The sequence below is a fragment of the Lepeophtheirus salmonis genome, chromosome 14 (assembly GCF_016086655.4).
Source record: "Lepeophtheirus salmonis chromosome 14, UVic_Lsal_1.4, whole genome shotgun sequence".
NCBI classification, from domain to species: Eukaryota; Metazoa; Arthropoda; class Copepoda; order Siphonostomatoida; family Caligidae; genus Lepeophtheirus; species Lepeophtheirus salmonis.
In genome coordinates, this window is record NC_052144.2 from 39,042,706 (window position 1) to 39,061,289 (window position 18,584).

Sequence of the window (18,584 nt, forward strand, 5' to 3'; positions counted from 1 at the left end):
CTAGCTGCTTCTCTCAAAAAATAGATGGAAACCTGGTCAATATGACGAAGGACTTATAAAGAAGGCAGGTAAATTAATAAGCATATCGCCTATAACGGGTTAATTGCACTTTAGGGCGTACCGTATATTCGTACCATTTATTTTGAAATGGTTCCGCATCCATACGTAGGTACCAGTGGCGTCTCCAGAGAGTGGATTGGAGCCTCTCCCCCAGTTAAGGAATTTTTGCTATACTATGATTTGTTTGTGTTATTCCGATAAATTATGCAGCAGAGGAAAAGATTTAATTTTTGAATTTTTTTTCCAAAAAATTTAATTTTATCTGAAATGCTATGAATTTTTGAATTTTTTTTCTAGTAAAATTAATATTTGAAACTTAATTTTTGAGTTTTTTTTTGTAAATAAATATGGATTTTTGAATAAAATTTCAAAAAAATCCAAAAACCATACCTCTCCAAAATATAATCCTGTAGACGCCCTGGGTACTGCACTTTTGATAAGGATCAAAGGATTTGATAAGGACCCCGTACTGATCATTTGTAAAACATCAGATTGAAAAATATTTTAATATCACCCCAAGTCTTATGTGTTCTACACTATCAAATAAAATATCCTACAACAAGTTATTTTACGCAATATATTTGATATGAAAAACACATCATTTGACATAAAATATAAGTACATATAGTTGCAAAGAAATGATTATGTATCAAATTATCAGAATACAATTGATTATGTAATTATATATATAGATTGATAAAAACTAAAGAATTTAATTCTCTGACATAGAGAGATCAAACATATTTTGAGAGAATAAAAAATTTAAAAAAATACACATACAACCAAAGAATGTAGAAAAAGGATACAAGGACAGGACAAAAATATATATGTATGTATGTATTATGGTATATATAAATTTGTATTACTATACGAATTAAATGATATAAGCACTCTTCCCAGAAATATAAAACATATGATCTGTATCAAAATGTGACGAAATACAAGTCTGTCACATCTGCACCAAAGTCAATTATTCATGTATAACATGTACGCTTATAAAATAAGGTTTATTTCTTCTTATTTTGTAATATTTTTAAATAGAACTAATGCCAAAAAACTATAATAATGAATATTCTGGCTCTGGAGAACGTTAACGAGTACATGAATATTAGGGCGGTTTGTGTTTCAACTTTTTTCGAATTTCTATCATGGTTATTTCGAAAAATTTGGGATATGGTAAGGACCTATGCAAAATTTCATTTTCAAGGATACCATCTTTAGGTAGCACATCTCGATCAAAGATTAAAATGAGACAACAATTCTTTATTTCTTCAATAATGAATTAAATATAGCATTAATCATTATTTTGTATTAATAAATTATGATATAAATGATTCTAACCTATACCATATATCAATAAGCCTTTTTTTTATATAGCTAATCTATGCTGTAAAAAGAGAGAATAACAATCAAAATGTAAAAAACTGATGCGTTCTATACGCGAATCACTATACTTTTTTCTATTTTTTTGCTCCATAAGACAATTTTAGAAAAATAAACTTGAAATACTTTTTATAGGTAAGAAAAATGTTTATCAAAAATAACTAAAAATGTTTTTTAGTGTATCTATATTTACCAAGTAAAGAGTTTTTGTCTCTGTTTTTGCTCCATGACATAATTTTAGAAAAAAAAAAAATTGTATTTACTTTTTATAAGTAAGAAAAATGTATATCAAAAATATTTTATGCAGAATTTAAAACATCTCTATTTAGTATCTATATTTACTCAGTTTTTATATTTTTTCATAATTTGATCAAGATGTGTGACCTAAAGATAAAATTTTGTAAAGATAATTTTCATACCATATCACAACTTTTTCTGCATTAACCCTAATCAAAATTCAAAGTCTGATAAAAAAAAAACTCCCCTAATATACAAATATAATGTTAAGTGAAGACATTTGATAAATTTCACCCTATCAAAAAAAAAAAAAAAAATAATTACAGATTCATCTAACAATCTGTTAAATTTGAAATGATATCTTTTCTACAATAATTATATTGTGCAGGTAACCATTGGCTAAAGATGAAGATTTCGCAATATGCTCTAGGATTCATTATTATTTGTTTTTTTTATTTAATCTTATTTCATTACTCTATATGAAAATCATGTAGTAATATAAACTACATCATATATAAGTAAATATATAAAGAAATACGGTGATTTATCTATGTAATAATTTTTAAATTAAAAAAAATAAAATAAAACTTTCTAAATAGTTTTTTTAAGAAAAAAAAAAATGATAAAAAAAAAAATAATTCATTTCTAACCGTAAACACACTTGATTTTTACATGAGGAAAATATTTGAACACCGAAATATCTTCAATTCAAATAAAACAATATATTATGATTATATATATAATCATTAACCAAATAAGCGGTTATATTCATTGCAAAAAAAAAGAAAAAGATTTCTCACAAAAAAAAAACTTATTATTTTGTAAAAATCTTTTCTACAGGAAGTCCGATAGATCCCAATCACTGTGTATGAATGTTGTTTTAAATCCTTCGTTCATTGAAATGATACGTGTTCGTTTTAGAAGACAGCAGGTGGAGGAATGCCGACTTCATGTTTCCTCTTGGGTTTAGCACCCTCAGAACTTTGTTTAAAAATTGTTCTGAAGGAGGATCTTCGTGGGATGGGTTTTGGAGCGGATTCTTCAGCCACTTTTTGTAATTGTCTTTGATAGCAAACAAAACCCGAAACGAGGACGGATATAACTGTTAGGAGTGCAAGCAGAACAAATATTGCAGAAAAGCTCGTTGTAGGAAGACAGATGCCATAGACTATTTCTTCGCCTTTCATTCGGCCCTGTAAAATAAGAATATATATATTTATTAGAAATAGAACAGGCGTTTCTGCAGGACGGTGAGCTGGAGGGGTTGTAACCCCTCCCCCAAATAAAGGAATTTTTGCTTGTTATTAGCGGTTTGTTTTTTTGGCTTGGATGACAAATTTTTAACACGAAAATATTGGTAAAAATATTTATTTTATTGATTTTTTTTTTCAAAAACTATATATCTTTTTTTGAACAGCTTTTGATTAAGCTAAATATTTCAAAAACCAAAAACTTTAGTATTTTTATAAGGAATTTGAGATTTTTTTCTAAAAAATTTAATTGTTGAAATTTTTTATCCATACAATTTAATTTTTTTTTCAAAAATTTAATTTTTGATATATTTCTCCAAAAAATTTAATTTTGTGTCAATAGCACTAGATTTTTGATTTTCTTTGAGATTTTTTTCTAAAAAATTTAATTGTTGAAATTTTTTCTCCAAAAAATTTAATTTTGTGTCAAAAGCACTGGATTTTTGATTTTCTTTTTCAAAAAATGTGAATATTTGGAAAAAAAAAAATCGATTTTTTTCCTCCCCCCCCCACAAAAAAAAAAAATCTATATATATTTATAATCCTGTGGACACCCCTGTGGAAGGAATAATGAATGCAGTTTATTACTTACTTGAAATGTGGTAACTTTTCCTGCATCCTCTACGACATCAGATGCTTCAAACGCCAAATCCACCTCACTGATAACTTCATAGGCTGAAGATACTCCTAGCTCAGCACTTCTTTCAGTTCTTGAATGGGACACTGAGCGTTTTTTTCTACGGATGCGACTCTTGTGACTTTGTTTCATCAGCTCCTCCTCACTTGGCTCCTCTTCCAACATGGCTGTCTCTTCCGTATCCTCTCCCTTAATATCATCCAAGAGGTCCACTTGAATAGCTTCAAGATTCAAACTCCGTGGACCATAAGGAAAGGTTCGACCAGATTGTCCAGGAAGTGGTTCGATTGGCTCGATACCCTGAGAGCTTGGAGTGTTGAAGGAGGAAGGGAAAACAAGAGGCTGCCCGTGTTTTCGAGTGCGTTGAACGGGTACAGCAGATGGGCGTTTGGATGGAGGTAAATCCAGAGGCTCGGGTCTGACACCCAAAGACACTGGAATGGCTTCACTTTTAAATCCATTGCGAGAGCTCTTATCCTTTTCTTCACTCCCGCCTCCAAAAAAGGAAGGGATTGTAGGGAGTTTCAAGTTACTAAATAGATTTGTGAAAGAGTTTCCTTGTTTGGAGGACTTTGGGTCTGCAGTACGTGCTGTTTCAAGTGAAACACGGGAAGTAGCAAAGTGTCTATTCCCCTCGGGAATGATCTTCCTTGAGTGAGAGATAAAGTGCTGATTCGGAGCAGCTTTTCTCTCTTGCTCCTTATGAGGGATATTGTGTTGTCGTTCATGAGGACGCTTCGTATTCTTTTTATGTTTCTTTCCAGCATTTATTCGGGTTTGCCGATTAGGTCTATTAATAGAAGTGTCCAATTTCACTTTATATGTGTCAGGAGAAGATGCTGCGGAACTCTGTTGTTGATGGATTTGTATAGGAACTGGAGCAACTCCGTTTTTAAGGATATTGGGTCCAATATAGCTGCTGACTTCTCTCTCTCGTGATTGATAACCTCCAGGATTTTGACAATGCTCTGGGCATCCATAGCGACATATTTCGACCTGAGGAGTTGGAACAATAAATAATCATTTATAATATAACTTGGACCGTTCGAACTACAATTATTTTCATTAAGTAGGTTTGTTATGCATGTAATAGGTTGAGGAAAAAGTAATATTGTAATTTTCGCTTTATTTCAATTCTTTATAAAAGTGTTACAGGCATCCAAATTAAGGTAAGTATGCCCTGTTCTGTTCAATATCTTGTTGCCAACGAGAATCCAACTTTATAATGCCCTTTCGTAGAAGCCCTTGTACTTATGGGCAAAAAACTCAGACAAACAATTTCAATAGGCCTGCATAAGAACTTCCCATCCGAGCTCCCAGAGCTTCTGGGACATCATCAAAAATGCGTGCGGCCTGGAGTTGTCTTCATGATGTCTAGTTGTCTCCTATTCAACAAACCTGACCACATCTGTTGCTTAATGAAGTGGGCAGAATTGAGCAGAATTTTTGTTTTCTTACATCACTGTTGAGCAACACAAACCTAAAGAGTATTGGCTCTTGGTCTTTTTCAACGAGTTTTTGCCTTTCAGGTAGTACAAATGGGAAATATGGCGAATTTCTTCCTTTGAGACCTCCATTCTCGACACATGATTATTCACAACTGAACCGGCCAAGTGCAATACTTTTCTTTAAGCGTTTATAGTATACACACATTCCTTTTCAACTTTTTATCGTATGATCCGATGTGATCAATAATGAACAAGACATACTTAGTTTAAAAAGAGGCTGTAACTATAAAATTACTTTTTCCCCAATCTAATTTTGGATTCCTGATTGATCATGAGTTTTGAAAGTTAATTTTTGTTTAATTTACTTTTTCCTAACATGCAATCATGGCACAAAAAACTTCATATTTATATATTTAAAAAATCAAAACAAACACAAAGTACATAGGTGAATATGTCTAAATAATGATAATGACTCACTCACCTTGCAACGAATATTAACAGCCATAGAGTCTGGGAATTTAAAGGCATGAAAAAAGGCATAGGTAACAACGGTAGCTCGTGAGTCAGAGCTCTTCATTTTCATGAACTTAGAAATCATTTTGGGGCGAAGTACACAGCCATTTTCATCAGATAAAAGTATGGGTCGACTCTTAGAGTCCGAGGCCTCGCATGATTTAAGGCGCATATCAAATTCACCTAGAAATAATGATTGTAATAATAATAATAATGTTAGCAGAAATAAAATAAATTTATGAAGAAAATTTTATATATACAAATAAGTACAATAGAAAATATATTTATTCCTTTGGAAAATAGAAATTACTTTTTTTTATATACGTATACGTACATATTTTATTTGTTGTGAAATGATGGTAGAAAATAAAGAATTTGCATATGTTACTTTTTTTACATACTAAATATGAAAAAAAAACAAAAAAACAAGGATTTGACGTGAGGTCAGTTGAAATAATTTTCGTTTTATTTTATTTTAATATCAAATGAGGTAATAGTAAATATTTGTACTATTTCTTCCAAGAGGTTCCGTAAGTCATATCAAGGTTAACTATTTGTGTCCTTATGATATATATTTTCGGTGAATGGGTTCAATCAAGGAGTGTAATATGTAACCAAAATAATAATTAATTGAATAAATTCTTCTAATTCCAAATGGAACGACGTAGCTCAGTGGAAAATGAACTTGGGAGATATTATTCTCTTCAACTCGATAAACTTAGATTCGCATCTTCGTCGTTCATAGAGAAGGAAATATACTACGAGGATGGTTCGAAAAGCTTACCACCTAACAAAGATACAAGACATTTTTTCTTCATTTGTATTTTGAACATAGTCCCCTACTAAATCTACATACTTCTACCAGCGATGTTTCCATCCCTGTAACCCGTCCCAAAAGTACTCAGTGTTTTTTTCTGCAAAATAATTGTTTATTACACACTTTTTGTTTTTGGTTCAATTACTCCGAGTTGGATTGATTTAGACTGAGTCAAATTTTAACAACACGAGCATTTATATGTTGGCTATTGCTTGAATCTATTTAAAGGCTACGCTTTCAAAAATAAATATTGAATGACAGCTTGAGCCTCAATTTCGTTCATTTTCACAAAAACCCTCCCATCAACTCCCACAAACAACATTTATATAACCACTACGATTCCAAAATGGTTGAAACTTTGATGAGTAACTATCAACAGATGATAGAAAGATGTAACTAGCTTTTATTTACAAGTGCTGTCATCTTTACGTTGAGGTGGGAAACTTGTCAAACCACCCTCATATTTGTATATTGACTTCAAAGATAAATCTTAGGTAAGATTGAGTAATTGTGATGCTATACTGTTTATTTATACTTAATCAGTGTAACTCCATCTGACCAATTACTCACCATTCACGATACAAAAATGTAGTTAATGTCTTAAAGAGTTTGAAAAAACATAATTAATTAGTTATTATTCTGGTGAGATTAAAGAAATACGGCAACCAATAGAAAGTATTTTACTTTTTTAAGAAATTCATTACACAACTGTTAAAATTCCCCTTTCATTTAATAATTATCATACTTTGAACAATAGCCCTAAGTTGGTCAAAAAGAAGTAGAAAAAGCATGAGTGCGTATTCTCCCGTTAAAAACATGACTCCCTCCTACGTTTGAACTTAAATAACAATTAATCTACTTTTCTTGAGTTGTGGAAATAAACAATCATCTAATAAGTGAAATTTTACATTTTTACGTATAAATATTTTGCTACATGTATTTTTTTCCCCCTTCAAGTATTATTGTTAATACGTAGATATTTTCTTCAATTGAAGTATAAGGTACAATCATTTAATATATAATTATATATTTATCATGCAAGTTGTTCCAGCTGAGATCTTTCATGTAAGATATATGTTTGTATTTTTAAAATATAATAATGTAAATATGATTGTACAGATTCAAGTTTAATACAATCGCAGAGTGCCTATTTTGAAGGCATAGGTTACAAATCTCTCGTTTCGATGTTTATAGTTTTCTTGCCAGGTGCAAATATCAAAAAGTTATTTTTTATTATTAAAAAACACATTTTCTATGACTAGAGACATAACAATACAGAAATATAAGCGTGATTCTACGGGCAAGAGCTTTTCCAGATTTCCCTCATTGTAGAAATATATAATAAATTGCAATAATTGTGCTAGATATTTTAAGTTTAATAGAAACTACAGTACTTTTGCTCGGGACCTAAAGAATTTAAAAATAATCAAGAATTCTTCTTCTTATCATACAACAAAAAGTACAGATCGTAAAATTTTAAGAATTATACTCATGTTGGTTTTTTGAGTATGAGTTTACTAATATTTAGGCACTCTTCTTTCTCCTGATGCGGAATTAGTTGCTTTATTTGGGATCCGACACTTTCTTGAGCATCAAGGAACCCTTCTAATATCCCAAAATACACCCCAGGTTGTACAGGAGAAGTACTGGACCTCAAGGCAGTTCAAACTACGCTGTCGCAGTATTTCTAAGCACCAAGAACCCCTTCTATTAAGCTAGAATACACCCCCAGCCACGGGTTGTGGGTTGCTGGTATCAGAGGCAGGTTAAATTCTTCCACCGCTGCTTCCCTGAGCATCAAAGAACTCGTTCATTATTCAAAATGCACTCCACCCTCAGGTTGTACAAGCAAAATGTTATTTAAAGGCCGTATTGCCTTGAAGGCCCAAAAATTGCTATAGAACCGTTTCTGGAGCCTTAAGAACCTACGTGAAAAAATTTAGGGAAATCCATCTTTTGGGTTGGCTGTGATTGAAGGACAAACATACACAGACATTCACATTTAATATATAGATTATTATTTGTCGCAATGTTGTGTTTATGTAATGACCATTAATTAATATAATTAATAAAATAAATATTTTTCGGTAAAAGATCCTACTCATTAATTTACCTAATATGATATATAATATATGCAGAATACTTATTTATCATACTATCATTTTAAATTGAATTAAAATATACAATCATATGTATATTAAATACCATTTTTTGTCCAATGAAAATTCAGCAAATTATTTTCCCCCAAAAATGTTTTCCACAAATTGACCTAGAACCTCGAAATACAAGGTTTTTGTCTTTTGTAACGTGAACTAAATCGTAAAAATTGAATTTCATATCTAAAAAGGTATTTCAATTTTAAAAACAGTACTTTAATGAAACCCTAACTGATGTTACTAATTATATGGAATAAATTTTTCTATCTACACACCCTGTAGATATTTGCATATTTTTTGCAAAAACAAAAAAACAATTATGGTTTTTAGACAGGAGGAATTGCAACTTATTTCAAAATAGACTTACATAGTAGGAAGATCTTATTTACAAATCAGTTATTCTCCTCATTTAATTTTCCAACCAATTTTTTGAGAACTGACCCGTACCTCAAGTGCTATTAAATATTTGCAAAATTCTTCCTAGAAGAGGTATAAAAAAATGCTCACTTAATACACCACTATAACTTTGAGTTAAAATGTTGTTCTGGCTATTTTGAAACAGTTTCTCAAAAGAAAGAGTCCCAGAGATTAAATAATTCTTTAAAAAATGTATTAGGTCAACGAAAAAGTTCTGAGCTTTTTTTGACAGATGTATTAAGTCAGCCATATCTCACAATTAATAAATTACATAAAAAAGCTTAAAGTATGCTTAAAGGTTGAGCGTACATTTAAAAAAAGTCTACAGTTTTGTGTTAGGCGAAGCCAGTTGAGTATTAACAGCGTTCCAAAATGGAAGTAAAAAAGAGGAAAGTCGATACATTTTTCACTAGGACCAAAAGATGAAATGGCGGAGCAGGTAGTCAAAAAATTGTGGTCTTTATGAACCCAATACAGTATCGAATGCAACAGCAACGGAATGATTCCAACGATTCCGTTTTGGTAATATGGACGTCGAAAATGTCAATACAATAATAGAGATCGTTTAGTTGGACAGGGGTTGAGCACTTATTACATTGCCCAGGAACTGAAAATTAGTCAGAAAACCAAATAATCCCAACTATGTTAACTTTATTGTCAAAATAAATAAAAAAGTCGCTCAAATCGTTTTAATTCACCTATTACTTAACTCTTTAAAGAGAAATATGGCTTGGAGAAATAGTGAACGCCAAGTATCTTGATGTCAACCCTTTCAACTTATTCACAGGTACTTTCTATTTAAATAAAGAGTCTCCATCAATAATTATATTCACTACCAAAATAAAACATGAAATCATAAGGAAAAATGTATGAACAAATAAATTCCATGCAGTCAAGTATTTAATCATCATGGAGGCCCCCATTATAATATTGTCGAAGAAAGTATAAAAGGATATGATAAAAGTTCTATTACTACGTGGGCGTATAAAGCATTTTACTGATGTAAAATGATTAAAAAAAAAAAAAAAAGCTTGAGAACTTGCAGTGAGGAATGTGTATTCATTTATTTATCTTTTATTTCAAGAATAGAATATGTATGGCTATAAACGAAATTGACTTCCCCTGAAGCTATGTGATAAATTACTCAAAAGAAAGTAGAATTGAATTGAAATTATGTTTAAGGAAAAATAAGGAATAAAAAAATATTATCAATGAATGACAAGGCTAAATCAAGCATGACTCTTTGCTTCATCTGCATATTATATACCTATACAATATACAGCTGAAATTAATACTTGTGTACATATATGTATATTTAAACGATAAACAACACACTTGATTGGAGACGAGAGGTACAAATTTTTCGGTAGAAGGAAACGTAATATACTGTGTTTGAATAAGTATAGGATATGTACAACAATACAAAATATAATAGATAGTGGTTTTGTCCAAAAATTACTAAACATAATATATGGCCCGTCAACACAAAATTAAACTAGAATGATATTTTAGAAAAATTGTATTTTTTGACAAATGATCGTTAATTTCCAATAAAGAAATTAGTTTGATTTACCTTTAATTGACGATCGTCATAATAAAAGAATAATAAATTTATAGATTTTATTTGAACGGCCATATCGGGATATATATATATATAGGTCTTATAACTCAAGCATAGGCTGTATGCTATAGATAATATCCTTGAGTATCTTAACTCATCTCATAAATATAAATAAAAACCCTATAATTGACTCAAATGTATCTGTATAATATACCAATGTGAAATTTAAAAAAATTAATTGGGATTGTCTCCTATACTTTTTTTTGTACAAGATTAATTTTATGTTGAGCCAATATTTATAATGTATTAATTAAAAGTCAAATATTACATCAAATGCCCATCCAAGCAAATATATATTAGATGTGGTTTTTTTTTACAGGATACACTCCGTGACGATTTAAAGGAATTTAAGGACTTTTACATTAATTAACACCTAAATCAACATACTTTTGACTTATAATTAGCAAGCATTTAGTTGGTATGTAGAGAATAATATATGCAAGAAGAGAGACACACAATGTCAGTTATCAGCTGGCATTTTGGCACGGTGCACTTACTGCGGTGTGTAAAGTATATGTTCTTAAAATTGAGAGACGGTATATCTGCTGACAAAGATCACTATATAAACTATAATGATCCTTACTTGCTAATAGATTTGAATTATAAAAATAGGGAAGAATAAGTAATTGAATCACTAACAACTTGAAGATTACACCACAATATACTTTTTTTTTAAATATAAGCTTCTGAAGATTTCAAAAATTTTCGCATTTCTATCAATTAAATATTTAATAAAACCTCAAGGTGCTTTAGATATCAGCTATCTGTACGTAAGAACAATTTGATTTCCTACTTTTTTTAAATTTCGCTTACGGTTAGTGCAAAAAAAGTTTCATATGGTATGAAAATTACCTATGGAAATTTGCATTGTTCTACGAGGTCATCTTTGGGTCCCATATCTCAATCAAATTATTAAATAAGAATAGTAACACTTTGTTTCGTAAATTTATATAGTAAAAATACATTTTTAGTTATTTTGATTAAAATATAGATTTGATATAATTTTTTTATATAATGTTTTTCTAAAATTGTTCTATGGAAAAAAGTGTGAAAAATTTGTTGATCAGCAACTAGTGCTCATCCTAGTAAGGAAAGATCAAAATTTTCTTATGTTATTCTCTCTTTGTGCTTCATGGGGTACCCTTAGAAAAAAACCTTTTAAGATTTTTTTATAGGTTAGAATAATGTCTATCATAATTCATAAATGCAAAGTAATGACTAATGCTGTATTTTAATCTTTATTGACGAAATAAATAACTTTTGTATTCTTTCAAATATTGACCTAAAGATGACATCGTAGGAAATAAAATTTCGCATAAGTTATTTCCTTATCAAATATCAATTTTTCCAAACAGCTGTGATCAAAAAATTGAGGAACTAACAGCTCTAATCTACGTGTTTTTGGGGAATGAGACAAAATGAGGGGGGAAGGGGGGAGAATATACCTACATGTTTTGGGTATAATAGTTTTGAAAGGTATTTTTTCCAAGAGTATTAATTTGTTGATGTTAACAAGAGTCATCAATATTATTAATACAAGGAAATTAAGGTACTTGAAATATTCTTATAGTAGTAATATATATATTTATATACACACAAAAAAAAATATTTTTTTCCCAGGTAAAAAAAAAGACAAAAAAAAAAACAAAATCGACTAGAAACGGGACTTGTTTAAAAAAAAATAGGCAGTTACTGAGAGTGTAAAATATTGTACATTCCTTGCCCAACTACAAGAAAGTTTGGCCAGGACAGAGAAAGACAATTACATATATTTATTCTTTATCAAATGGGCATGAATATTTTGAGGGGCTATAACCTGTTTTTCTCTATCTCTCTCTCTTGGTATTTATCCACTTTCAAGCACATTCCTGGGCATGTTGATAGTAGTATACTATATAAAATATACAAATACTGATATTTTTTTGAATGGATCATGTTCATTATATATCCTTCACACATTGCTAAGATGAAGTGAAAAAGGACTTTGCAACTGTGGTTTTTTTTTAATATAGTTGTATATATATATGAAATACTATAAAAATCTTGTTGGTTCTTTTAACAGAGCGTCGAAAAGAAGCATATAAAGAAGGAAATAACATATGAAAAAAATTGGAAAGTGAAAGTTATAGGGGTGCGTCGCTTCAGATTCGAACACAACCGTACGCACTACATTCTTTTTAAGACGGTAGAGTATTGCTTAATATAATAATAATTACATTAAAAAATTGTTACATTATAAATATATATAATTAATACTATAAGACACAATTTGGCTTGTGCTTCTTCAAAATACTTTTCTATGAGGCAATATTTAATATTTATATATGAGAGCCCCTTGCATATGTATGGATCTATCTTCGTAATGTCTTTTATAATATACCATTTTTGCAGGTGTGTTTTTTTTTTTTGCTTTCTGCAGAGAGTGAAATCAAGGGTTATATTTAAAAATTGTACTCGTCATATACGTTGCAAATTAGAGTAGTTGATGATGGTCTTACCTTGCTTATCATCAATCCCAACGACCATAGTCAGTGTTGTACCCAAAGGAACAATCCCTGCCACTGGACTTGCCCATGGACCCTTCCCTTGCTGAATCTCCATCCAACAATCCACATTGTCCCCTAAAGAAGAAAAAACGGGGAAAAAATGTATAACGTAGATAAAGAATACTAATAATTAATTAATTAATCAATATGGGAACCCACCTCTAAAATTCAACTCAATTACATCTAGATCCGAGACTTGAATGGGGGCCTTTGTCACGCCCTTTTCATAGTCATTATACCATTCACAACGAAGTCTTTTGGCCTCATCCCAAACTTCAATGAGATCCTTATCATACTGAATGACAATGTTGTTCTCGTAAAACTTCCCATTTAAATCCGGCTTGGAGCCACAGGAATCATACATGATTTTGAACTTATAAGCAGCCTGCCCGCTTTGTGGCTGAACATAAATGCAATTATAGATATCCACGGCACCCTAAAAAAAAAAAAATATATATATATATGTGTGGAATTTAGGGCACTATCTCTTCGAATGAAGAGAGGATCTTACTTTAGAGAAAACAATGCCGTAGAAGGGCCTGTCAAAGTTGATCATGACTTCCATATGGGAGTTTCCACACATGACTTCTAAATCCGTGATTTTGGCCATGTCTGGAGGCCTCTGACTTTGCCAAAGATTGCTTTTGGATGATGAGGAAGATGATGAGCCAACGGGAATGGAATTGGGTCGACTTAGCCCATTATAATTTTGTGCTCTGGAGATACTTGCCTAGTAAGGTAATAGTAGTAGAAAATAAATAATGAATATAGATAAGAAAATCTTACAAAACCTCTACTACAAATAAAAATGAATGATCTCCCTACCTGAAAAATATATATGTACAATGTTTTTTGAATAAACAATTTTAATGGTATTTGCAAGCCCTGCATGATCACAGACGGAACGTCTCTCACGAAGGGGAAAAAGAAGCAAATATATACAAAACGGGATTCTGTGTCTTATTTTTGTTGTTTTTGTTTGTTTTTCCAAAACAACAACAAATGGCCATTAAATGGAAGTATGTACTTTGTACATAACATTGATTACCTATGTATAATAAAACCACTATTTCACTTTTGTGTACTATAAAAAAACCACTAAACCAATGTTTAATAATGAGGTAGCAAAACTTAGCGGAAATATAATATCTTTTACTCTAAAGAAACATTGAAGCTTAAAGATATACCCTAGAGCCTCGTTACACAGCGTAGTCGAGTATATAGAGGGACTTGTACATTGTAAAAGAAATTATGAAGCATAATTATGAGGGAAGAAGGTGCTTCATACTATTCATACCATTATTTTTGTAGGTGCTTAATCTACCTGTTGGATATTTAAATACAAAAAAATAATAAGGAAAACAAGAGTTAAAACACCTCAATCACGTATGTTTATAGGTGCCTCTATTATATTGCAAAAACAAAAGATATCTGTCTTGACCTTTTAAGAAAAATAACATATAGTATGTAGTTGGCATGACTTTTCCATCGGAGAACATTATATAAAATCTTAAAGTAGGGAAAGTGGGATGGCATCATCGTCATTTCAATGATAATAATTAGTGTTACATTTAAAGCCGCAATGTCATCTTTTTGAGACAGAGGGTAGGTATATATGTATAGCAATTCTCTTAATATCATATTTATTATAAATAATATATAGTTGGATATAAAAATCTCTTACCAGAAGCAAAATCCGTAGAATAAATTTGGAAGAAATATTCGCACTGTTTTTAAAGGAAGTCATAATGTCCAAAAAAAAGGAAGAAGAAGAAGAAATTAAAACTATTTATATAGTAATTCTGTTACAAATATTATGTATAATATTGTATCTATATGTTGTATCAAAGAACGGCACTTGGACTATGCTTAAAGTCACACTAGCAAATTAGGGAGATCACTGATTCCTTTTGTAATGCGTTTTATTACCAAAAGGAAAAAGGTTTATTCATAATGGTGCTTCTCTCGACAAGGAACATGAAATTTTTGATGTCCAATAATATCTATAAGGGTATGTAAATAATATATATATATATATATTAATTTTTCTATCAGAGTACACGACACGAACGAGTTGAAAGCTCCGTAAGCACTGTGAAATATCTGGAGAAAATTTCTGTCATTTGGTACTAGGTGTAGTTATAGAGGATAGTATTATTAATAGTAGATCCACCACGGCACTGCACTCTCTCCCTCTACTTTTTTAAGGAAGGAAGGAAAGAAAATGCGTAACCGCTGGTTGGTAGGCCGGTACGATGGTCGAGGGTTTTTCTACCTTCTTCTATCCTCCTTATTCTTTCCTCTCTTCAAACCAATACATTATTAAATGCTTGATAATTCGTATATTAAAGATTTCTTTTTTCTTCCTCCGCCAAGATGAGATCATCTAATTAATTTCTTTAAATAATAATAACATTTGATTGCTATTTGCTCCGCTGATTAGAAATGCACAAGCATAGATTAATTTATAGGCATATACATATTTAGATAATAAGTGAGTTGCAATTTTTGTTTCGAGGGGGAAAAAAACAAGACTTTTGACTCTTGATTCCTTCTTATCATTTCATTCAATCATATGTTTATATACATATATATGAATAAGGTCTTATTAATGTAAGGATCTTATTATACTATGATTTGTTTTTTGACTGGACAATTATTGTCGTTTTATTTATTCTTGTTTTAGAAAGTGTGGGAAAGGTTCATCTCTTATTTATTACTAAAATATTTGTCAATAATATGACTATTTTTCTACTATATTACAAATGTATTTAACATCATATTAGAAATAAATGATGATTCAATGGGAAGTAAAGTCTTAAATCTAATAAGAAAAAAAAAGTGATCCTTTTCTTTACCAAGGGTTTTTGCACATTTATATCTCTATGTATTTGACATAATTGAATTCTAAATTTATTAGAATCTCTGTATTAAAAAATACCCTTAAATGAATATATATGTTAGAGTCTTCTCCGTCTAAAGTGTAACAGTTTTTAAAAAATTACTAAAATGGTTGTATTTCAAAAAATATGATCAAATTGGGAAAATTTAATTCATAAATACAATCAAAGAACACCTTATTTAAAGTCTCAATCAGTCTTTTCCCTTAATGACAAGTTCCAGCATGGTGTTCAACTTTGCACAGAAGTTATTTACAAAGCTGGACTCAACTTTGGCTCAAACAGACTTCAGTTTGTCATTTGTTATTTATCGAACTCCCAAAAATTTTCCCTTGAGATACCCAAATATACTAAAATCCAGGGGGGACAGTTTAGGCTGTGGGGAGACCAAGAGTTTTGCTCTTCAAGATTGTTGAGTAGGATTTTGCACCGGATCAAACGCTTTAATTGATTCAAAGGCTTCAAGGCCTGACGAGGAGTTTTCTTGTAGGCATTGAGGGTTAAGTCATGGTGCATCAAGGGGTACATGGTGGTTTGGTTGGTTTCAAATTCACGATAATGGCCATTGAGGGGCATATTGTCTCTTTTGTCTTCAATGGTGCGCTTAACTGCCTCAACTAATTCTTTTGGACTTGATTTTGACATTACATAATCTTTTAGTGTGTCTCTCACGGTCACCCTGTAAACAGTAGAGTAGTTACAGCCTAGCACTTTAGATATCTCTGTTGGTGATTTTCCACGGCTGGATAGCTCCAGAATTGCAGCTCCTGAGTTGCTTTATGCTTTTGGTTATTTTTCTGTTAACTTTCCTTACTTTTTATTTACAGTTTCTTGAGACAATTGTTTACAATCAGTTATTTGGGTTAAACATCGAAATATAATAAATAGGAGAAAGAATTTAAAAAGTTTCACAATGTAGACAGAGGGCCCTTTATTAGTGGCCTGTCAACTCAAGAGTTTAATATTAACTTTTTTCAATAAAGAGTAAATGAATGGATTATTGGTTAGATTTGTATTTTTCAAGTCATAATAGTTATATGTTATCTTTCATTTATATTAATAAATTATTCATGTTAATCGTTATTGAACACCGTAAATTGCACTTGAAGGTCACCAAAAATAAGAACTAATAATTTTGCTCAATAAAAATGAGTCTGGACAAAAATACATTTGTATTTTTTAATCAATAGTTATTCTGTTAGTTAATTAATATGACTAATCTTTTGTAAATGCGGGTCTTTTAAGTCACAACCACTGTTTGAGAAAGATTGCCCTAGACAAGTCTTAATTATTCAAATATACCTAAATGTTTTTGCCATAAATTTGCTGATGAAGTATTCATTTTAAATATTCATTTTCTGCATATAATATCTAGTCATCTTTTTTGATTTTTTTAAAGATTTACCTTGAAAATACCCTAAATAATTATATATAAATTATACTACATCAAAAAAATGTTTTGAGGCATGAATATATATGTACATACATACATATATGGGTATAATTGTTTTCATGTAAATAGTGTTGACTCTAAGGAATTTCTTTTTGTACATGATATGTACGTAGAATAGGTGAAGTAGTAAAAAGTTCATGTTACTAGAAAAGAATCGTGGGAACCACTGTTTTGCTGTTGCACTTGATACTATATTGGGTCCATAAACAGCACAATTTTTTTGCCAGCCTGTTCCACCTTTTCACCTTGGTCGTAGTGATACTGAAGAATGTATGAAATTTTCTCTTTTTTAATTCCATTTTGGAACGGAACGCTGAAACACACAATTGGCTTCACGAAAGACAAAACTGTAAATTATTATTTTTTGTTTATTGATTTTTATTTGATTTTTGGTTTATTGAATTTTTTAATTATTGAAATTTTTTTCAAAATTTTTATTTTTTGTGAAAAGTTATGGAGTTTTTCAATTTTTCTTTAATATCTATTGTTTTTTGGAAAAAAACAACAAAAAAAACAAACATATATAAATATATATATAATCATGCTGACGGCCCTGTAAATTTTGATGAAAATTGTGTGTATGTAAACAAAATTGAAACTGAAAATCAACATCTGACAAAACCTGACTATTACAAGAATATTTTGCAGGAGAGCTGCTTAGTAGTTACTACGTTTCAACTATAATCAGCTGTGAAACGGGAGAAGGCAAAAAGACTAAGACATATTCTTCGAAAAGCTTGAAGTGTTCGGAGTAAAGCTAAGGTGGTATCATCCAAATGGACAGTCACTTTTAAGCTAATCCATGTAAAAAAAAAAGAATTATAAAGGACTTCTTCAAGTGAAAGAAAGCGCATTTTTATGGGCGAAAAAATCAGCGTAAGGATACATTTATGTTATAATATACCTATATATGAGGAAGAAATTTCCCTGGCCGAATCTTCTGGTCACCATATTTATGTAGTTCATAGAAGGTGGTCTTAAAAGTTTCCCACCTAACAAAGATAGAAGACATTTTTTTGAATTTTATTTTATTTTTTTTCAACATAGTCTCCAATGTAACTCTAAAATTTTCCCTCTACAATGTTCCCATCTCTGTAACCCAACGAAATAGTAGTTGGCGTTTTTGTCGTCAAAATAATTGTTCAC

General features: G+C 30.6%; 1 protein-coding gene across 1 annotated transcript; it reads right to left on the reverse strand.

The window, feature by feature from the left end:
• Positions 1-2,122: 2,122 nt before the first annotated feature.
• On the reverse strand, positions 2,123-15,179 carry m (zona pellucida domain-containing protein miniature). The gene is made up of 7 exons (XM_040725278.2): positions 14,770-15,179; positions 13,597-13,815; positions 13,245-13,521; positions 13,038-13,160; positions 5,497-5,711; positions 3,523-4,563; positions 2,123-2,873 (listed from the first exon to the last, which is right to left on the reverse strand). The coding sequence occupies exons 1-7, from the start codon at positions 14,830-14,832 to the stop codon at positions 2,598-2,600; spliced, it is 2,214 nt and encodes a 737-aa protein (XP_040581212.1). The 5' UTR covers positions 14,833-15,179; the 3' UTR covers positions 2,123-2,597.
• Between the last annotated feature and the right edge of the window lie 3,405 nt (positions 15,180-18,584).

Bases quoted from the DNA above. Each gene is read 5' to 3' on its own strand.
- m (XM_040725278.2), bottom strand. From the start codon at position 14,832: ATGACTTCCTTTAAAAACAGTGCGAATATTTCTTCCAAATTTATTCTA. The intron at 13,522-13,596 runs GTAAGATCCTCT...TTTTTTTTTTAG, and splicing joins ACGGCATTGTTTTCTCTAAA to GGTGCCGTGGATATCTATAA. The intron at 13,161-13,244 runs GTGGGTTCCCAT...TTTCTTCTTTAG, and splicing joins AATTGAGTTGAATTTTAGAG to GGGACAATGTGGATTGTTGG.